Here is a 23,507-nt window from a genome sequence, read left to right as displayed (position 1 = left end):
ATACTGCATAGTTCATGGGCTCAACTCAGTGACTGAAAGGTACCCGGGTCCTGTGGTTACAAAACAAGCCCAAATCACCCGCCCGCCATGGCTGCAATCACAGTTAGTATGAGGTGCTTGTGCTGATATGCTGTGTTTGTCATGGCCAAACACGTTAGCTGCCATGTTCTCTTTAGAGAAGAAGCTTTCTCAACCCTTCCAAACAAGCCACACTCACTCAGTATTCTTCTAATTGCACTTTCTTAAACTTCAACATTTAATATAATCGAGTCTTTTGAATTTCTCTGATTATAATACAATATGACCTTGGGGTGAATTCTCAGAGACCTTTGTTCCAGGAAAGATTGTGGCGTTGTCTAAGTGCAGGGAGTGTACTTAGTTTTTCACACCATGTCAGTTAGAGTCCTCTAAATAATTCACTAAACTTTTTCATTACTGTATATATAATTTTGGAAATCAATGATTTAATTTAAAAAACAAACAAACAAGAAAAACAATGAATTTAAAATTTTATGTAAGTTGATATGTAGACAAATCGAGAGAGCAAATAATAGATGTGGTTCAAAACAAAAGAATCACTGTAGTATGAGAGTTGACCATTAATATGAACTGCAGTCGTATCTGGTTGAAATGCACTTTCTCGATACGGTTAACGTAGCAGCTCTGTGACGAAGTGCGCCATGTTGTGAAGCGACTTGCTGCTTGATGCAATTTGATGAAAAACAAATGTGTTCAATATACAACATTATGAAACTTTGAATTTACAGTTTCAATAAAAAAACTTTGATTTGCATCCCTCCCTGCAGCACTGCTGCAGCTCACTTCCTGTTTAAACATATCTGGTTGTTTCTGGATAATAATTCTGCATTGTTTTGTATTTTTTAGCATTTTTGTGGTGAGCAAGTAGCAACACTGTCAGCACAGCGTTGCTTTTTAAATCTTTACCGGAGCTCTCTCTAAAGGTCTTCCTTTACTGACCTTTATTGGATTCTTATGATAATCAGACTTTTTATTTCAATTTAGCATCGGTTTTTTCCAAGCAATCTTACACCACCCATTCACAGACAGAACTGCCAGTTAAAGTGGGTGTCATACAGGCAACCAAACTGAATACGATATCGAACTGTGCAATCAACATTCACTTCATAATAATGAGTTCAAACATATAGCGTGCATATTGCCTACCTAATTAAAGAAGAACAAGATAATTTATCTAAAGTTGTGAAGAAAGTGGAACATTTTATCCCTTATATGGTCCAAAGCACAGATACAAATTCATTATAACTGCAACTTCAAAAGATATTAAGTATCCAGAACAGTTCACATGAATGTGTTTTTCTGCCCCCTGGTGGCCAGAATTCTGTTATTGCAGCTTTAAGCAAAAACTGAGGTAAATAAATTAGCGTTGAAGTTGACAGGTCTGTAGCTAAATGTAGATGTATTTGTTCTCACCTCATCCAAATGCACCATGAAGGTGACATTGCTGCCCAGGCTGGCAGTGAGTTTGCCATCTTTGGTGGTCAGCAAGAGTCCTTTCGGGGGTCTGTTGGGACACTGCTGCTTTCTGGGTGTGTACAATTCCTTCACTCCTTTCGTGCAGTTGTTCAGCACCACTTTGCGGTACCTTGGGAAAGAAAAGTATTTTATCCCTCTATGCTGCACGAGCTTTACAGAGAATTTTGTTGAACTAAACAGAGCACAGCTGTTGTGTCTGAACAGGCTCCCAGACAGGATGACAACTGACAACACAAGCTGTGTCAAAGGCTGAGACACCATGGAAGCTTAATCATAGTGGCAGTGAATAAAACACTCCCACTGTGATTAAGCTTTGCAAGGTGTCGGTCCCCGGGGCGCCTCCAAACTAACAAAAAGGTCACATCTCTGTGACATAACAAAGAAAAATGGATTGTAATGGAAAATGTAAGATCACGTCAAAAATGCAAATATACGACTTTTCCCAATTGAAGTATTTGAACATGAACAGGATATATTGCAGTGGTTTTCCATTTAAGGATCTGCCAAATTACTACCCTGGTCTCAATCATCAATTGACCAGATATGGTCAGTATTCACTGATTGATTGGTGGCGTTTAGTAACCTCACACAATAACTGTGAAACATCCTTCTTCTTTCAGTGCAGTGGATTATCCGCCTTGATCTCACCCTGTCTCTTGCATCCTCTTTTGTCGATCCAACTCTCTCCATATTCTCCTTCAATACATCAATGTCTCTTCTCTGAGGCCTTCCTCTTTTCATTCTGCCTCGCAGCTTCAATTTCAAAATCCTTTGTCCAGTATATCCACTAGTCGTCCTCTGCATGTCCAGAGGATGTTTACGGTCAGTGGTTTTTTTGAATTAAAGAATAAAACAATCTTCTTCTGGGAGAGAAAGTGTACGAGCAGTAAAACCGACCCGTGCTTCACTGACCTCAAAGGTTTTGCTGCTATAACCTAAATTATCGTGTTCTAGCTGCAGATCTGATAGTGCCTTTCTTTGTCTCTCTTTATAGTTTTAATAAAATCACCTTTTGGAAAATGAGGAGAAATTCCCTTTGCAGTTATCCTCTAAAATGACAGAGAGTGGACCCCAAACTCACCAACAGTTTATGACCTGTGACAAACATGACCCCAATAAACAGCTTCATCTATTAAAGCTGCATAGTCCCAAATTAAAACAGCAACAGAAAACAGAGACAAGAAGTCATTAGAAACCAACTGACTGACATGTAACAAGACATAAAACATTTCGAATAAAGCACCTGTGAAATATAATGAATGGTTTGCCTCTGGGTCCTGTGAGCACCAGAGTTGGTAGGATTAAGGTTAATGTTACTGATTTCAAAGCTCTTTCCTGGACATGTTTATGAGGATAAGCCGAAGCTTAAATCCCCACATTGGGACCAGATTGTGAACATCGGCTTTCTGCTCCACTGATCATATTAAATCTATGATCCCTATCTGATATGAAAACACATCCCACTGTGGAAAAGTCCTCTGCAAAGACCTGTTTGTTCACAAAAACATTTTACATAAATGTGCGCAGCATACTGTACTATATTCTTTTAAATGTGAATTAGTACTAAATCCCACAGTGCTTACCCCGTGCTGTTGAAATAGTTCTGGCCTTGGCTGCAGCTCCTGGACACGGTGGAAGGATTGAACCAGAAGGCTGGCTTGCAGTTCCCGTCGCTGCCGCGCTCGTATCCATAATCACTGTTACACAACAAAGAACATCCACACGGTACCTGATCAATATCAGCATGTGAAAAGGGACTTATTGTCCTGCAGTGTGTTCCCCATTTACATCTTATCTCTGTTCATAGCTGGTGACCAGGGGCCTGTCTGACACAGAGACGCATCATTATTAAGTATTGATTAAAGCTGCTGCTGCTCACGAATGTACCACAGCAGTGTGAATCTGTGGGTGTGGAAACACAATGTGCAGGCAAAGGTTTGCCACCGTCTTTAAGGATGACTGACTCTCAAGTTGCCTGTCAATGTTCCCAGTCAGGACATGATTTACATGTAACAAAGCAAAGTAAGCAAGTGTCCACTCTAATAATGCTCACGACATTGATTTATTAATTAGTTAGCAATGCAGAACAAATAAACAAAACTAACAAGCCTGTCGCTGACTAGTCCAGTATGAATGTGTGATTACAACAGTGTGAACTTCTCATTAGCGAGCTGCCAAGATTGATTGGATACACAGGCGCATGTTGGCAAACAGGTAAAAGGTCGGCACAGAGTACAGCCTAGGACAAAGGATGTGCTTTATGTTCAGAATAACACTTTTGCAGTCAACAAAATAACCATGTAATGCATCTTAATACATGTGTAATAATGAGAAGGTCAAAGCCACTTTCATAGTGTCGCATGGAGCCAGGGGCCGATTAGCTTAATTTAACTGGAGCGGAGGAGGCCGAGGTAGGGGAAATTACATTGGCTCTGCCTAATGTTTTAAAACAGCATAATCCTGTTAAGCCTAAATAACTCCCAGTATTACCATTTACATGTTCAAGATCCACCATAGCTAGGCGCTGGGGGACAGAAGTCGGGTCATCTTTCTATAGCCACCAGTGGGCAAGACTTGGACTTAAGTAAGACCAGATGTCCACTGTGCAAGTTTTAGTATATATATAAGGCTACGTTCACTCTGCAGGTCTTAATGCTCAACTCCGATTTTTTGATCAAATCCGATTTTTTTGTCTGCTCGTTCACACTACAAATAAAATGCGACAGCAAACGCGCTGTAGTGTGAACCAAAGCAGCCGCATGCACAAAAGAAGACGTCACACACAACGCGCTCTGTTTAGACCCAGAGCAACAGTATCGTTTGACTGATGGCCCTTAACTCATTCACTGCCATTGACGGCTATAGACGTCAATGGCAGTGAATGAGTCAATGGATTTAACTCATTCACTGCCAATGGCTGGCAGTGAATGAGTTAATATAAAGACTTCGGATTTTACGTTTCCCAATTTTTGCTTTAAGTTATTTTGTTATTTACATAATAATGTAAATAACCTAATAATGATCCTTACTGCTGTTTTAGAGAAGCGGTGCTTCAAAGGATAGCTGCAGATTTCTGTCAGAATCTGCAGATTATGCAAAGAAACAAATACAAAGAAAATGTTCACGTTGTCTTCCCAACAGTTTCACTGACATCTACACTGGATGGCCAGGAGGCGTTCGCGATGTCTTCTCTGGCGCTGATAATCGACGTCTGTCTTGTGTCGGTGACGTAAAAGACGGATTTAATGCGACATAACCATCAAACAGCAGTCGCTTTCTGAAACATCGGATATGTATCGGATTCAGCACCACATACGAAAGTGACCCAGATCGGATTAGAAAATATCGGATTTGTGCCGTTCACACTGTCACACCATGATCGGATATGGGTCGCACAGGGTCAAAAACATCGGATTTGATGCGCTTTCGCCTGCAGTGTGAACGCAGCCTTAGTCTATCCTGACCTTGGTAAACACTTTCCCAATGAGTTCATGAGCTCAGTCATTTCAGGGTTTGGGGACACGAAGAGTTCCAGTTAAAGGTTTTAGCGTAAGTGTGACTTTAATCAGCATTTTGTTGATTTTCATCAGGGATTATACTCGACCATTGTCCTTTATGAATCTTGAATGCTGACTATGTTTCACAGTTTAAACACACACACACACACACACACACACACACACACACACTGCTTGTATGAGTCATGAGCTTTCTTTTTCAAAGCATGATCAGAAGATGGATTTAGTCATCCTAAAATCTCATGTGTACCATCAGCCCGTGGTTGGTCTGCTCTGCTTTTTATGACACAAATGGACAGTCTCGGTCGTTGTGTCCTTGGGCAAGACACTTCACCTGTTGCCTACTGGTGGTGGTCAGAGGGCCCGGTGGCGCCAGTGTCCGGCAGCCTCGCCTCTGTCAGTGCGCCCCAGGGTGGCTGTGGCTACAATGTAGCTGCCATCACCAGTGTGTGAATGTGTGTGTGAATGGGTGGATGACTGGATATGTAAAGCGCTTTGGGGTCCTTAGGGACTAGAAAAGCGCTATATAAATACAGGCCATTTACCATTTACCATTTACAAATGAATCATAACAGAGTCAGCTTGGAACAAACCGAATGAAACAAATGAAACAAAATGAGCAACTGCTACAAGATTCCAGATTTCCAAATTTAGTTCAGGAAACTTGTCATCAGGCAGTAAAGGAAACTTGGGATTTGACTCAGTGTTCGGTGCCAGCTGGTCAGTATGCAGAACACTACGTGCACAATAGTTTGCAGGCATTTTCAACTGATTAATATAACGTTAATAAGTACGCACTTAGCTGATCATTGTGCCAGGCAGACTCTTCACACCTTGAATTAAGTTAAAGGATTTGGACTTCAATTCTGCACTGATGGGTTTTTAAAACTCCTCGTTTCTGAATTTTAAGTATTCATCAAATAATTCCCCGCAGAGAGAAAAACAGCAAGACAGAAATTAGACTAAACAAACAAACAAACAAACAAATGAAAAAAACACTAAAAACTTTCGACTAGTTCAATAGGAACCAATTAGCACTCACTCTCTGCACATCTACAAACGCTATTTACATAACTGCTGTATGTTGAAATGGTTTTTTTTCCATTCTCTGTCATTACAAGATAAAAAACACAACCGCTTAGGATTTGCATACAAATTGAAACTATTTACACGCCCACATGGTCTGAACAGAATTACGAGCACGGTGAGCTCAGACATACGGAGACAGACATTATGAGCAAATTGTGTAAAACCATCCCAAACTCATCAGATTATTGGAAAACACACGGAAAAAGTTACTGAAACACATGGATAGGATATGATTCCACTTAAATAAAAAATCTTCTTCCACAGTTGTTTTTCAGTCAATAAGAAGATGGACCCTATTTATTGCTCTTTTGCGTAGGATGAGTGTGAAAATCTGGATTGTAACTTTGTCACATCAGCTTTTATTGTATATTTTACACGAGCACACATATCATCAAGATCATTTTCTTCTACTCAGAACAAAAAATGTGATTAGGACAAAGTGAACCCAAGTGTGGCTGAAAACAGCCTTCTTTTCTAATCCGTTTCCCTCTTTTTTCCTTCATCTGCAGCTTTGTAAGTTACAGGACTCACGTTGTTTGTGGCTACAGCAGGGATGCAGAAACAGCCCTAAATAGCACATGTGAATGGTGTGAAGAGTGTATTTGATGGTAGCTGGATGGATGCACTTCAAAATAAATTGCTACTGAAGAGAAGCTGGTTTTTCAAAGAGACTTTTTTTTTTTTCTTCAACGCAGCATTTAGCTAAATGACCTGTTGAGTCTCATTCACACGAAGCAGCTGCCAGTAACAAATTGCTTAAAAGGTAACAGAATGAAAAACTCTAAAAATATTATTTTAAGAAAGCGCGTCCTTTGAAATGTGTGCTTCTACATGTGCGGCAGAACAAAAGCTGCAATTAATGAAGTTCTCCTTCAGCAACAATAGAAAGAAACATAATCCCCCTCGACGATTATGAAGAAAGGGGCTACTGAACAAAGGCCCACATCATCTTACCATTCAAAATCATGAGCCCTGCAAATACAGGACTCGGCAGACAGGATTCTCGAGTAGTCCTTTCCCAGCATGCAGTAGTTTCCGGGCCTGCGCTTCATGTAAATCTGCTTTTGTCCCATTACGCACGGCTCGCCCTGTATGCAAGAGAAATGGTTGAAAAGCATTTTCAAAGCACAAACACTAACACGGGCAGCACCTTCATGCATGGCATGGATTTAGATTTTTACCTGGTTGTGCAGGTGCCAGGTTTGATAGTCTTCCTCTGTGCATTTCCTGCTGAAGATGGACTTGTAGTCTATCTTGATGAGCTGCCATTCAGAACGGTGGCTAAAGTGTCCAAAAAAGCTGCAAGAGGCAAACGATCTGAATGACTTAAACTCTGCTTTTTATTTATAAAGTGCCATTTTCCAGTAAAAATGCACATAGTGACACTCGAGCGTATCACTTCTACTCTTAATGACACTGTGCTCCCCAAGAGGTTTGCTTCGATCTGGCAACAGGGTAAAATTGCTAATATGAAGTCAAAGCGGGCAAGGAATTAACAGCAAGATGATCTTAATAAAATTAGTTTTGATCAGCAATGGTGAGGCGGGAAAGGACTGCTAGATTTCCACTCCACAGTACTTCAAAGGAAAAAACTGTACTGCATCTCTAGTTTTTGATAAATATGTTTACACGTTCCTTTTAAAAATCAAGACTTTTCACAAAAAACCTGTAATAATCTCATAAGATACAACCCCAAATCAACTCCAGTTCCTCTCTAAATGTCTGACTTGGTTTATATAATTCATTTTTTTATTCACAAAGAAAAGCAGGGATTTGATAAAAATCTGAAAGCTTTTACTCTCCCGTTGTCACGCTGTGTCACCTCAGACAGGTCTGTGACCCTTTGGAGATTCTCTTTAGAAAGACCCTCTGTATTGAACTAATGCAGTGCAATGCATTTAAACTAGCAAACTGCTGCTTACAAACAGCTGCATCAGTGCATTAATAAGATGAGAAGTTTTCTGCACCAAACACCAACCTTAAAGTCTAAGTAGTTACAAAATGATTAAACAGAAAAAAATGATTTTTGACTTTTTGACACATCTTTAAAATGATGATTCTAAAGTGACTCTGATTCCAACAAACTGAGAAACAATTACTGTACCACACTGTTAACAGGTCAGAGGGTCCAAATCTGTATGGAGTAATAAGCCAAAGAGTTTTTCAAAGTACTGTAATCTAAACTGCTTTACAGTGTCTAAAGGTGCAAATGAAAGTGATACAAGCACAGCCTGTATAACAGTAGTTGAAAAAGACACTATTGTGTGACCTGTCATCTCTATCCGGTCTTTAAGTGATGAAGTATGAACCCTGCTTCTGGGTCCAGCCGGGGTCTGTGGAGAAGCTGGGGTTGGTGGGGCGGGGTTAGCAGAGGCATTAGCTGCTGTAGATAAACAATAGCACAGCAGCTAGCTGTCATTTGGGCTAAATTAAACTGGACTTGATCTGTAATCTATGATGGATATTTTGTTCTGTGTTTGACATCTGTTTACATAAATCTGCCCCGTTCATTCTTTAATTCTTAGCTATAACTGTTGTTACTCATGTGCTCCTTACCTCAGTTTATCATCATAAAGAGCAAAAAGCTTCAAAAGGTGCTTTTTCATGGCCATTTTATTTTTACTCTACAAGATTTGATTCGATTCTAAAGGTGTAACAGCAAAAAGGCTGATTTAAAAGTTGTTCTTTGAACCCTTTAAACCCTTTCCTTGAGAGACTTAAAAACCACCTGACTCACAATCCTGCAGAGCTCTTGAGGACCTTTTTAGAGGTCCTCGATCCTTTGGGCCTCTCTGGAGGGCAAAAATAACCCCAAGGACCCCCCACTGCCACCTTTTACTCAAATCACATCAACACATTGTAACATGTCATTCAGCTCTTTGTGGACTTACGTCATGATTTGGTTTTCAGCCCCAGCCTCCACCAGCACTCCATCCACAAACAGGGGCACCGAGGAGAAGCTGTGCTGGGTCCACTGCCTGCCTTCGTCAAAGCTGACCCTGTGTATTGTACGTCAGAACACATTCTCATCACAAACCCGGCAACAGCGACGGCGCAGACACAGACGCTCTCTATTAGATCCTGGTCATAGGGGAGGATTTATGTAGGGATCAGAATGACCGGCTTGTCTCGACACAGGAGACTCCGAGTCTCTGTGCAATTAGCTATTGCAGCGTTTGGTAAATATTAAAGGCTGAGGCATTGAAAGGGAATTTAAGAGAGTCCGCCAACTTATTAAAACAAAGAAGCACAAAACTGCTTTTGCAAGACGTGAACAAAGGAAAGGTTTCGGTGTCAAAGGAAAAAAAGCAACATCATTGTTTCCTGGATAAAAAGTTGACACAGAGGCAAAAAAACACAAGACCAGAATAGAACTGTTTCATTTTTGACTAAAAAAGTGCAGAGGGAGAAGGAGACGGGAACACAAGATTGGACAGCTTTCATCATCGGGTCTTGGGCTACATTGATCCTGACAGTATATCAACACTGGTGCTGAAGTGAGAACAACTAGGAGTACCCGAGTGTGGCGTGGGTTGAAACAGCACTGAGGCCGGTGCTCAGAAGATTGTCCCATGTTGCCACTGCCTTCATTTGGCTAAAAGCACTAACAACAGAAAAAGCGTTGACATGCACCTGTTATGAGATTCAGTCAGGGGAACTGTTTAAGGTAAAGCTGCCTATGAACGCTGCGATGCAGTGACTGTGGAGATACTCATATCAATCTCTTTTTTTCTGCACTTCCTCTACCATCGCACTTAAATTGGTTGGGAGACAAAAAGGCTACACTTCACTGCTTCTAAAACTAATTTCAAAATTGTTGCAAAAGCGAGCACACAGATCTGGTCTCACTTGGATTAGCCTGCACGGAGGCAAAGCGAGGCACCCGATTTGGCAAGAGGAAGGCAACATGTTAATGAAAACAGAAGGAGGTGCGGGGGTGGGTGGGGGGTTTGGGGTGCTGGCTGTTAATGATAAGTGGTCTAGGGAAGAAAAAAAACCCTCAAATTAGATTGGCTATGATTTTTTTTCTCTTTTTTTTAAGAGCCATAGTCAAAGTGCATCACTAAATGGATCAAGTGTCACATATAATATGCACATTCACTTTTTTTGGAACTGTAACTGTTGGATTAACCTTACAAGAGCCACAGGAAATTGGAAAAGCAATTTAAGACAGGAAACTTGTCCAAAAAAGTTCTCCAAATGGACATACCACAAATGTCTAGTTGGCACAGATGGCTGCTTCACAGCAACAAGAGCCCCTCCTTTGTCCAGAAACCAAATATTGTGCTCCTCTTCAAAAATCTGAACAGACATTCACAGACATTGGTATCAAAAACACAGTGACAAAGGTTACAAAATTATGTCCCATTTCCAAAAAAGTTGGGTGAAATTCAGATAAAATTAAAATGCAGTGGTTTGTAAACCATTTAAACCAGAAGCTCATTGTGAATTAGATACTAGGAGCACAAAGTTAGAACAAGGGCCAAAACAGAATGTAAAAGGCGGGCAAGTCTCTCAGAGGTACATATGGGACGTTAAAGAGGTCATACTTCTGTTCATCAGGGCCAAAAACCCAGATTGAATGAGCCAAGCAGGGAAGCACAATACTATAATAATTCAACCGTTAATGATATCATTGTCTGCACTCTTGCTTTGGTGTGTAGCATGTCTAAACTGTCTTATAAAAAGTCTGTAACCTGCAGTCAGCTGGAGTGGAAACTAAAGGTGTTGCATAACAAGAAGCCAGAAAATACAATATTTGTGTTTAATTTTTTACATCATCCGTCAAAGTTCGAAACTGCTGCAGATCTGCTGGCTGTGGGTGTAAATGTAGGTGTGAGGCTCACCGGTCTCCAGGTATTGCCAGCATCAGATGATATGAACATGCCAACATTGTTGTAAGAGAGCTCTGCTCCGATATTTCCTGCAGTGGAAATTACACACACACACACACACACCATGAAAAACACAGTGAGATCTCACAAAGATAACAGGCCATATGTGTTTTAAACACATGCTGTAAATCACACCATGTCTCTGATTAATTCATCATCTTGGCTTGATTCCTGTATTAGCTTGCTGACTTGCAAGTCATGTGAATACCAGAGAATATTTCATGTTAATTCCTGTGGATGCCTTCGTTACGAGGACAGCATAATGCGCGCGGTGTAGACGAGGGTGGGTGCCTCTCTCGCTCCGTCTTTCTGCGGTGTTGCAGCACAGCGCCTCCAAAGCCTTTTCCTGCGAGTGCGCAGCGAGTGAACTCGTTTCTTCTGTTGTTCTGCTCGACTATCTTGGCCGCGGCTCAGTAAATAGGCACGTGTTTGATCTGGATGGTGTTTGTCATGTTGGTGAGATGATCTCTGCACCAGCTGATGTCTTAAAAGGCGCAGCGGGCAAAGTGAATCACGGTGCCAAAGCAAAGTCCCGGCCAGAAATACACACAAGCGCACACGAGTACATACTGTGCAAACATCACGCTGGGAATGCATGTTTATTCAGCGTTTTCACATAACGAGGACAAAACAACATAAATGCACACGCTCAAAGCAAAACCACAGGTTTTTTTCCTCCATTGGCGCTAACACTTCTCTTCCTTCCTTAACACTTACAGGCACACACGACACATAAGTGTGGCCTTTCCCCACACAAGGCATCAAAACTAATGGACACGATCCACAACATGTCAGTCTATACGTGAAACGGAGCACCTGCTGTGGACTCTGCACAGTGAAGCTTAAAGAACTGCTGAGACAGAAGCTTAAGTGGGGGTCAGGTAGGGGTCACATCAGAGCTGCATTAGATAATCAGGCTGCTGACTGGGACGACTCTTGATCCTGTGAAATGTTAACTTTCATACTAAAATAGCAACATAAGGCAAAACTAAACCTGTGCGATGTTAATATACTAATACAAATATAAAATAACATTGTGGATTAGATGATGGATTATTATAATTAATATGACATTATTAAACACAATCAGCATTGTACAAATTTTATTTTTACTATGCACCACTTCAGAAAAACATTGATTACACTCTGATGAGACGGCCACAGGACTGTCCTGCACACACATGCAGAGGGACCAGGATAAATGCTGGGTAAAGGTCTCCTGTGTGACGTCGTGCACACGCTGCTCAAGGCTGGCTGGTGTCGGTTTTCTGGAGGCTGCGGCTCCTGCTTGGTAAAATCAGTTGCAAAGAATACCTCGTTGTCATTCCTTTGTTTGCTTACTGCATGGAAGAAACCCTCGGAAACAAACACTGTTTGCCTTCAAAGTAAAACTTACACCTTTAAAAACATGTTGGCTGGAGTTCTGGGGCACAGGCTTTACTTTAACGTGTTAGTGCTGCTTAGAGAGTCGTTACAAGTCACCGCCATGCAAACTACTGATGACCCAGAAGTACTGCTACTGAACACAGTAAGAGCATCACCCAGTTGGGGAATGTGGTTTTTTTTTGCCTAGCAACTGGTGGTTGCCGGGGAGTTGCTGCTAACTGATTAACCTCCCCATGCTGGTTATTAATGCATAAATCAAATGTTAGTTAAATCTTGCATTTAGGCAACTGTAAGATTTACAGAGGAATGAGATGAATGTATCGTGAGCAGTGTTGGTCAAGTTACTTGAAAAAGTAATCAGTAACTAATTACTGATTACTTCCCCCAAAAAGTAACCCTGTTACTTTACTGATTACTTATTTTCAAAAGTAATAAATTACATAGTTACTTAGTTACTTAGTTACACGATTTACAACCTGAAAAGGTGATAAAGCGATAGATCTTTCAGCCCATTTCTACTTTTTCTACATAATCCATCATACAAAATGTAATCAAATGGAAAAGTTTCTTTTTAAAACTTGTTTTATTAGTTTTAATCTTTTAACTTTATGCATCAAGCAAAAATTTAATTATATGCAACATTCTCTGACTGGAAGTGTCATGTTTCGGCCGTGTGGCAGGCAGGATGAGGACCCAAATTGCAAACTCACACACACGGGGGATAAACTCAAAATGCAGCTTTAATGCTGATAAGTGATAAACAATAACGATGATACAAAAAGCAATACAAAACTACACTAAACTGGGAAAAGCTAAAGTAACATATACTGGAAGACACGGGGAGAACCACACACGGCATGAGGGAGAACGCGACGCCGAACAGAGGAAGACGCAGACAGAAATACACAGAGGGTTAACGAGGAAAGTGGGAACACACGGGGAACACAGGTGACACAGATAACCATAACGAGACACTGACGGGAGACGGGCAGAGTCAAACAGGAAGTACAGAGGTTCAGACAGGAGGAGAGAGAGCACGGGGAAAAACACAGACATAACGGGCTGGGGAAACATGGAACAACCACAAAGGGAGACGAGGGCTCATAAATACAGAGAGGGCACACAGGGGGGAGAGAGAGCACGGGGAAAACTTAGACATAACGGGCAGGGGAAACATGGAATAAAACATAAGGAGAGACGAAGGCTCACAGATACACAGAGGGGCACACAGGGGGTGAGAGTCACAAAGGGAACGCACATAAGGAACACCACAACAGGGCAACTCAGAAAACATGGTCTAAATAAGGAACGAAATACAAAAATACATGGAAACTAAGAATACTGGGCCAACACGGCCCAGGACCATGACATCACCCCCCCCTTAAGGGCTGGCTCCCGACAGCCCAAACCCGAGAAACAAAAACAAAAACAGAAAACAACCCACCCAGGGCGGGAGGCGGGGGACCAGGACGGAGGGACCAGAACGGGAAACAAAACAAACAACAGAAAACACAGGAGCACATGACCATAGTCAAAATAAAGTTCAGGGGGCCGACCCAGAGCCCACAGGCACAAGAGTTCACGGGTCACACGGTCGGGGGGCCGACCAGGCGGGTAGCACAGGTGGCAGAGCTGGTCCGGAGGCCGGCCGTGCGGAAGGCAGCGGCGGCGGCGAAGGAGACGACGGAGCAGTTCAGGGGGCCGGCCGCGCGGAAGGCAGCGGCGGCGGCGGAGGAGACGACGGAGCAGTTCAGGGGGCCGGCCGCGCGGAAGGCAGCGGCGGCGGCTCTCCAGTGTCAGGCGTGCTGGCCATGGCCCGGTGGGCACAGGACCAGACGAAGCACAGGCTGAAGGCTCTGAGGCTGCTGCAGCTGACGAAGGCTCTGAGGCTGCTGCAGCTGACGAAGGCTCTGAGGCTGCTGCAGCTGACGAAGGCTCTGAGGCTGCTGCAGCTGACGAAGGCTCTGAGGCTGCTGCAGCTGACGAAGGCTCTGAGGCTGCTGCAGCTGACGAAGGCTCTGAGGCTGGGCCAGACGAAGGCTCTGAGGCTGGGCCAGACGAAGGCTCTGAGGCTGGGCCAGACGAAGGCTCTGAGGCTGCTGCTGCAGCTGACGAAGGCTCTGAGGCTGCTGCTGCAGCTGACGAAGGCTCTGAGGCTGCTGCTGCAGCTGACGAAGGCTCTGAGGCTGCTGCTGCAGCTGACGAAGGCTCTGAGGCTGCTGCTGCAGCTGACGAAGGCTCTGAGGCTGCTGCTGCAGCTGACGAAGGCTCTGAGGCTGCTGCTGCAGCTGACGAAGGCTCGGAGGCTGCTGCTGCAGCTGACGAAGGCTCGGAGGCTGCTGCTGCAGCTGACGAAGGCTCGGAGGCTGCTGCTGCAGCTGACGAAGGCTCGGAGGCTGGACCAGGCGAAGGCTCGGAGGCTGCTGCAGCTGGCGAAGGCTCGGAGGCTGCTGCAGCTGGCGAAGGCTCGGAGGCTGCTGCAGCTGGCAAAGGCTCGGAGGCTGCTGCAGCTGGCGAAGGCTCGGAGGCTGCAGCTGGCGAAGGCTCGGAGGCTGCAGCTGACGAAGCACAGGCTGGACCAGGCGTAGCAGAAGGTGGCTGGATGGGCTCCTCGGGCCCTCCAGCTGATGTGGCATGAGGCTGGTGCGGTTCTCCCGAACCCCCAGCTGACGAGGAAGGTTGCTGAACGGGCCCCTCGGACCCTCCAGCGGAGACAGGAGGCTGAACGGGCCCCTCGGACCCTCCAGCGGAGACAGGAGGCTGAACGGGCCCCTCGGACCCTCCAGCGGAGACAGGAGGCTGAACGGGCCCCTCGGACCCTCCAGCTGACGAGGTAGATGGCGGCGTGGGAGCCGCGGAGTCCTGGATGAGCTCGTCCGAGCTCCCAGCAGGAGCCGATGCAGAGCCAGAGAGACCTGAGACCCCTGGCTGAATGTTGAGCTGACCAGCGGACCGTACTGCTATCGGGGACTGGGCTACAGGAGCTACTGGAGCCTGCGCTACAGGCGGCACTGGAGCTACTGGGGCCTGAACTGAAACAGGTGGCTCTGGAGCTACTGGGGCCTGAACTGAAACAGGCGGCACTGGAGCTACTGGGGCCTGAACTGAAACAGGCGGCACTGGAGCTACTGGGGCCTGAACTGAAACAGGCGGCACTGGAGCTACTGGGGCCTGAACTGAAACAGGCGGCACTGGAGCTACTGGGGACTGAACTGGGGGTGACACTGGAGCTACTGGAGACTGAACTGGGGGTGACACTGGAGACCCAGGTGACACTGGTGTACTGGGGTGAAGGCAGCGAGGATGCAGTCTCTCTCTTAAGGGAGGATCGAATGATTTAGCGATAAATCTTGACGGGAAAAGATGCCGATGCTGAGAATACCAGGCAGCGGGGGCTAACTGAACTGAGGGTGGCTGCGAGGGAGCTAACTGAACTGAGGGTGGCTGCGAGGGAGCTAACTGAACTGAGGGTGGCTGCGAGGGAGCTAACTGAACTGCTGGCGGCTGCACCGGCGATAAGCAGCTCGCGTCGACATCTGCCACACAAAACACAGCCCCTGAGCGAACAGTCACTATGTCTGGAAAAGACACAGAGTCCTCACTCACCACAGCAGGTGAATTGGAAGTCCGAGTGTCCGGCTGTGGGGTGGTGCGTCGTTGTACAGTGTCTCCGGAGTCCAAACAAAAGGGGACAGAATTATCCGAGCCCGGTGTTAAAAAAACAGAGCCACTCACAGTTGTGCACGGGTTAAGAAGTCCGGGATCCGAAGGCTCGGGCTGAGAGTGTGACACACGGTCACTCTCTCCCAGGGGTGAAAACTGCTCCGCTGCTCGGGAACGGCGATGACGTGAACGCCGTTTTCTCCGGGAAGGGGGAGGAGACGAGCCGGGCCGCGAATCCGTCAGCGGGCCGGGCTGAACATCCTCCGGCTCTTCGTACAGGAGCGACCGCTCCGGGAGGACGCCTACAGTGGAGACGAGGAAGTCCTGGATGTGGGGGTGGAGCGCGCCGAATAGCCACGGGAGTCCGGACACCATCCGCTGTAGGCGGACGGCTACGGTCTCCCGGTACTCACCCTCGGGCAGCACCACCCACTCCTGACAGTGATACTCCACTGTATAAATCAGATCCTCCCGGAGGTCAGCGGAGGGGTTGTGAATTGCTGGGTCCATATCGTGGTCGCGTTCTTCTGTCATGTTTCGGCCGTGTGGCAGGCAGGATGAGGACCCAAATTGCAAACTCACACACACGGGGGATAAACTCAAAATGCAGCTTTAATGCTGATAAGTGATAAACAATAACGATGATACAAAAAGCAATACAAAACTACACTAAACTGGGAAAAGCTAAAGTAACATATACTGGAAGACACGGGGAGAACCACACACGGCATGAGGGAGAACGCGACGCCGAACAGAGGAAGACGCAGACAGAAATACACAGAGGGTTAACGAGGAAAGTGGGAACACACGGGGAACACAGGTGACACAGATAACCATAACGAGACACTGACGGGAGACGGGCAGAGTCAAACAGGAAGTACAGAGGTTCAGACAGGAGGAGAGAGAGCACGGGGAAAAACACAGACATAACGGGCTGGGGAAACATGGAACAACCACAAAGGGAGACGAGGGCTCATAAATACAGAGAGGGCACACAGGGGGGAGAGAGAGCACGGGGAAAACTTAGACATAACGGGCAGGGGAAACATGGAATAAAACATAAGGAGAGACGAAGGCTCACAGATACACAGAGGGGCACACAGGGGGTGAGAGTCACAAAGGGAACGCACATAAGGAACACCACAACAGGGCAACTCAGAAAACATGGTCTAAATAAGGAACGAAATACAAAAATACATGGAAACTAAGAATACTGGGCCAACACGGCCCAGGACCATGACAGGAAGAAATTAGTTTAACATTTAAACCTATTTTCTGCACATTCCAGCTCATAAAATAAAATATTTTTTGTGTTTACACTCACTCTTTCAAATAGATGCAAGTAAAACACAGCAGAAAATAAATAAAGTCAAAGACTCAGCGGTGCTGTTGCTCTATTTTCACCTGTAAAGCAGGAGTGGGGCAGGCGGAGGTTTACCCTGGTGCAGGTGTGCCGCGGTCAGTGGAAGAATCCGCGAGTTTCTCTGTGAGTTTCCCATTACGTCGTAGCTACTCGGTGCTTGTTCGGAAGTTTAGGGGTTTTTTCGCTGTAAAAAGAAGTTTTCTTCCCACGCACAGCGGACGCTAATGTTTTTGTCACTTTTTATGGAATCAAACTCAAAGTAAGGTCAGTACTTCCACGCTTTAAACGCTGCACGCTCATACTCTCTCCCACACTCGATATATGATCCACTGTTGATCTGCACACAGCTGTTGTCACGAACGTCGCACTCGCTTACGTCACTGTCATGAGACACTCGCAAAAAAAATCACGGTTTTAGTAACGCAGTAACGCAGCGTTCCTACGGGAACGTAACGGTAATCTAAAAACCTTTTTGCAATAGTAATCCCTTACTTTACTCGTTACTTGAAAAAAGTAATCAGATTACTTGCAACGCGTTACTGCCCATCTCTGATCGCGAGTTACTTGGACGCTCACTAACAAGAGCAAGAAGAGAGACACTTCATGAGTCCATTTTACCCGGAAACATTTTTCTAATAGTAGCTGATGTTAGCCTGCCTGTTCATTTAGACAAAGAGCTTGCTTACTAACGCTATCACTAAAGAAATAGCACCTGAAGCCATATCAGTGTGCTTGTGTGGAGTTTGTGTTGGTGTCTAGGTTGTGTTGATGTTGAGATGGAGCAGAAAAGAGGCAGTGCCAGTGAGGGAAGCCACCTGTGAGCAAGCATAAGCATGCACATTCCAAAATTTAACCTGCAACCTCCTCATATGATCGAAATCAGTCTGTTAGAAGCAGCTGAAGCAGTCAGAGAAGATCCTGATTTTTAAGCTACCTAACATGTGCAGACATTGGTAAATGTAAAGTGTTCAGCGTATGAAAAAAAAAAGTCATCTTATGCATTTTTAATGTGCAGACTGTCTTTGGTGTTCAGTGTTTTTACTCACCTGTGGCAACTATCATTCCCGGTGCAGAATTCTTGGTGGAAATTGTTCCTGACAAGTAAGGATTCTCAGACATTTGGAGTTGTAGATGAAGAGAGCAGAAAGGCTGTAAAAGATTTAACAGAAATAAACTGAAGAGGATGTTGATTTTAGAGAAAAGAAGCACCGAAGTTTAGATGCAGTGCCCAGACAAGTTGAAAATAAGTGTGTATAACTGTGTATGCATACGTGCATCACTGTAAGTGGCAATAATACAAAGTATGATCTAACTCAGTCTTGCTATGCATCAGCTTATCTAATTAACTGCCAGGTAATAGGATGGGAAGCAGGGCTGATCTGTTATGTGAAAATGATAGGGTCAGAAAAATTAGAGAACAAACAACAAAAAAATCCCCAAAAGCTAAGCTAACGGTGCCTTCAGACGTTTTGCTAATTACATTTAATCTGTCATTAAAACAAAGAATGATGGAATTTGCATTAAAGTGTGAAGCTGAGCCTCCAGGGCATGCAAACAACAGAAGACAATTACATTTGTTCACGGAGCAGAAAAAAAACCTGTGTCTGCTTTCATCTTTGCAGCAGACAGCGTGTCACTGGTGTAAGGACACCGAGGGCAGTGGGACTGAACAGGGTAATCAAAAGGAATCTACAGCAGTAATTAAAATGTCACATGAATGCACAATCACAGGGAACCTGTAAGCCACACCGCATGGCCCTGAAATAACCTCTTAAACAGCATGAAGTCCTCCTAATGTCTCGACCATGATTCCTGCTAACGGTCTGCCTGTTAGTTTTAGATGCAGGGAAGCTATCTAATGAGACCTTTACCACGTACAGCTGATCTGGATCTGCCGCTTGAGTACTGCATCTTCCTCATGATTAAAACAGAGGTTGCACTTTAATCTATATTATGCACTAATATTAGTTTTTTGTACATGACTTGGATTTGCATGCACATGTCTATCTGGGCCATGTGTACTCACCTAACTGTAAATTAATTTAAATAACTAGGATTCATTGAACAATGTGAGCATGCAGTTTTAAATGATAGCCAGTTCTTTAATGAATGGATGTTGCAGATCTTTTCCACATGCTATAACACAGGTCCACGGTTCACTGGAAGGGGTTTCCTAAAAGCTAGAATGCAGCAGATTAAGCTAAAGTTTGCTTGTCCAGTGCAGAAAACATCTGGCTGTGGGAAATGTAACTGCTGACTTGGTGAGACTGTTCATACCTGTGAGAATCAGGGCTTTCACCAACATAAAGACCAATTTCCAACTATTATTTACTACACAGATGATTTATTTTAGGTTTTAGAACAGACTTCATGAGGGTGCATTAGTAAGCTCTGGCTATAGAGCAGTGTTACAAATCAGCAAAATATATTTTTGTGTCTGCAGGTTTAGATGTCTTTGTGAGGACAGATAATTGGTATGCTACTATACCTGTGGGGACCAAAATACCCGTCCCCACGAGTTTGAAGACATTTTTTAGACTCAAAATGTGGTTTTAGTGGCAGGCTTATGGTTAGGGCAAGCAGCTGGGGAAAGGATCATGTATAATTGATGTCCTCACTAAGATGTGAAAACTAGTCTGTGTGTAATTTCCATAAACACAAGACAGCATTTGACGTGTACGTTACCAGTATGCAGTGGATGTCATTCCCCTCCAGGTCAGACGCAGGAGCCTGCAGGAGCCTCCAGTCCCGCCCTTTATTGTAGGTAATGTAGGTTTTCACCTGGTTGTCGTGCCTCTTGTTGGCGATTAACATGCCTTTAATTCCAGCCACCTGATTGGCACAGACACATAACAGGTTGAAACCCATCTTTAAAGCAAGCCATCAGGGAGCACTTTACACACAACAACCCTCCCAACACCCATAACAGTTAGGGCCTCAGTTGCGCATGAAAAAGCATACCCGGCACTCTCATCAGAAAAGGCATTTTGTGTATTGAGGCGGCAATCTTCACAACACCAGTTAAATGCAAATGGCGCGCTTATCTTTCCTTTCTTCAGCTGACAGTCCTGCAGACACCGTCAACAGAACAGGCTGCAGTTTCTTACACTGTGCTCTCTGTAATTATATCCTTACACGTCTCAGTAATCTAGACAGTACAAAATGATGACGACTGAGAAGTGACACCTTGTCTGTTTTCCAACAATTGAACCGAATCTCACACGTACACCTGTAACAGTGTAGACTCACAGTCCTCTGACCAAATCCACCCCGCCAGTCGTCTCTCAGGGATTAGACACATCCTTCAACAAAACCAAAGCATGACATGCAATGGAAATGACAGAGTCACTCTAAATGGTTGCCATAGTGAGGGTCTCCACATGGATGTGTTTGCCTCCCTGAAGGGGCACGTCTGTATAAGTGGCACTAATAGGCAGCGCATTTGACATTGTCATAGAAACATGTGGCTCAGGATGGATGCGGCTAACGAGGGTCCTCCCGTCCTCATCCAACCTGACCTGTCAATTGTGGCAGTAATTATTTATATCCTCCACCTCCTCTGTCACACACACACACACACACACACACACACACACACAGACACACACAAGCAGAACTTTATATGGCCAGCAGCATCCACCCCTTTCTTTCCTCCCACATGACTTTCTTTAAGATACAGTGAAGGATGCAGATCTCCGTTCCAAAGCACACATTACTCTGAAATGCGCTGATTTGCCGCCTTCACGCCACGCTGATTACTGCTATTTGCTGTGAGCGAGTGGAAATGGAACAAAGAATATTGCATGACAACTGTGCAGCAGCTCTTCAACCCAGCCGACCAACACCCAGCTGCTTGGTGAGCTGACTGTTGGTAAAGATTTGGCATTAACTTTTATATTTTTGCGTTTGAATTTGGGTTTAATCTGCTTTGCTCTAGCACACACTGGGTTACACTGACTGATTAGCACCGATGGCTGGTGGAAGGTGTGGGAATAACCCTATTTTTGCATTTCCAAAAATACCAACACAAGCCCTGGCAAAAGTCTCGCCTCACCTGGAACGTGTACAAACAGTTTTTTGTTTTTTTCCACTGTAGCAAACAAATTAAATGATATTGTTTTAATTATTTTGTGTGTTTTTTTTTTTTTTTTTTTAGATTAAGTACAGGAAACTAAATGTGGAATCATCATAATAAATGTTTAATATTTTCTTGCATGTCCTCGGACTTTTATGTTGGGCTGAATTATTTGGGGCAGGTTCCAACTTTCTTAAATAGTATCATGACTGCAGTTCGCTGTTCATGGACCATTTTTGTGCTTCCACAAAAATTTTTATTTTTACCTTTTGAAAAAAGGTGAAAAAAATCAATATTCATCCTCTTTTATTGTATTTGTGGTGTGTTTCATGAAGCTATAATGATCACTTAATAACGTATTATTACTAATTATTACACAAGAACTGTTTTGTGGTTTGTTTGCAACAGAGGAACATTTTCTGAGTGTCTGAGATCTAATTTTGAGGTTTTGCCAAGAGTGTGTAGAAGACAAATGAAAAGTCTCTAATGCAATTAAACATCAATATGAATCGATTTTACTGGATCTGCAAAAGATTTCATTTTGCTTTAGCCTGACCTAATTTTCAAATCAGGGGCACGGATTTATAGAGCTGGAAGCAGAGAATAAATGAGATTATTTATTGATTGTCAGTCCTTGGAAAACTTTTCTATTAAGATTACCCAGAAAAGGAACAAACACTGTCCTATATGACCCTTCACCTAGTTCTTAATGCTACTGCTAAATGTATGAGTTTGTTTTGGTGATACTTGACATGCTGCTTGCACCAACAATGAGATCTTCAAATTGCTTTTAGCCAAAAACATGGTACAAAGTATGCTCTAAACCAATTTTGCATCTGGCCCTTCAGGTAAACTATTGTTAACCACCAGTCTAATTTACAGCCATCTTTAAATTACACTAGAGGTTTGTTCATGGTCTGCATTTCAGACAGTGGTGCTGGGATCTTTTTAAAGTTATGAATACAGAAAAGTACTGTCAGATAAATGAAAGACTGCTGTGTTACAGAATAAATGTGGTCGTACCAAAAAATGACTTTCAAGGTTGTTTAAATTGTACAAACACTGTTTTTGTCTTCTATACTGTACTACACGTTTCAATACACTCATGGATGGAAACATAAAGAAATGGGGGATAGCTCAAGACCTTTGCAGTTACTGCGCTGTTCTCTTGCTCTTAAGTGAATATACAACCTTACATCTGACAACACGACCTTGTGAGCACCATCTCCCAATACTCCATCCATCAGCTGGTTGTGGTGGTGTGATAGAAAATGTTGTTGTTCCATTTTTTTACTGATGAGTGGAAGGCTCAGCGGTATCCTGATTTTGTCTTCATATCATCCTCTTTTACAAGATATACTTGTTTGCACAGAATGTTCTGAATGTATTCTGTGACCACGGCCGGCTGATAACTTGTTCCTATAAATGATTCTATGCTTGTTATTATTCTCGCTCAAATACCGTGCAGAATGCTGCCGACGTCTATTGTTGTTTGACAACTTTGCAAAGACAAATTAAAATCTCAGAGAGACGGCTCGTTTGTGTCCAGATTGATTTCCATAACAGTAGTAAGCAGTTTTGCACTGAAGTGGACAATCATACAAACCGCTCACTAGAACATGAGTGAGAATATAACAAAAAGATCCAAGATTGTGCATCCACACCGCACAGTTGGGACTGGCATGTATTTGATGTCAATAGTTTGTCTGAATCATCTGTTGAACGTTGCGTTGTTGGGTTTGCACTTGCTGGTGGGAAAACACAGCCGTGAATAACCACATCATCCCGAGTATCAGTATCATCCAGATCATTAAATACTCTCCACCGACAACAACCCACTTAATGTCTTCAATCAATCATCCTGAACTGTTTATTGTGAGAGAGATAAACGATTTTTGATACAGTGAACTCCACACAATCTGAGTGCTAATCGTCAAAGAGCCACCTGCTAAGCCCACTCTCAGACTGAAGGAAGGTTTAGCAGGTGATGTAGAGCCCTGATG

General features: G+C 44.0%; 1 protein-coding gene across 11 annotated transcripts in view; it reads right to left on the bottom strand.

Moving 5' to 3' along the window:
* The window catches only part of sorcs3a (sortilin related VPS10 domain containing receptor 3a), a 248,206-nt gene that overhangs the window by 42,705 nt on the left and 181,994 nt on the right, over positions 1-23,507 (bottom strand). For all 11 annotated transcript variants that reach the window (XM_082537937.1, XM_082537940.1, XM_082537942.1 and 8 more), the window contains 9 exons: positions 20,115-20,261; positions 18,476-18,578; positions 10,970-11,046; positions 10,333-10,424; positions 9,014-9,121; positions 7,304-7,421; positions 7,077-7,210; positions 3,099-3,212; positions 1,453-1,624 (listed from right to left, as the gene is read on the bottom strand). In XM_082537937.1, coding sequence (XP_082394063.1) covers positions 1,453-1,624; positions 3,099-3,212; positions 7,077-7,210; positions 7,304-7,421; positions 9,014-9,121; positions 10,333-10,424; positions 10,970-11,046; positions 18,476-18,578; positions 20,115-20,261 — 1,065 coding nt within the window. The remainder of the gene's footprint in view (positions 1-1,452; positions 1,625-3,098; positions 3,213-7,076; positions 7,211-7,303; positions 7,422-9,013; positions 9,122-10,332; positions 10,425-10,969; positions 11,047-18,475; positions 18,579-20,114; positions 20,262-23,507) is intronic.

Source organism: Aulonocara stuartgranti (assembly GCF_965226115.1).
Source record: "Aulonocara stuartgranti genome assembly, chromosome: 6".
NCBI lineage: Eukaryota > Metazoa > Chordata > Actinopteri > Cichliformes > Cichlidae > Aulonocara > Aulonocara stuartgranti.
The sequence above is the reverse complement of the archived record's forward strand: the minus strand, read 5'-3'. Positions and strand labels throughout refer to the sequence as shown.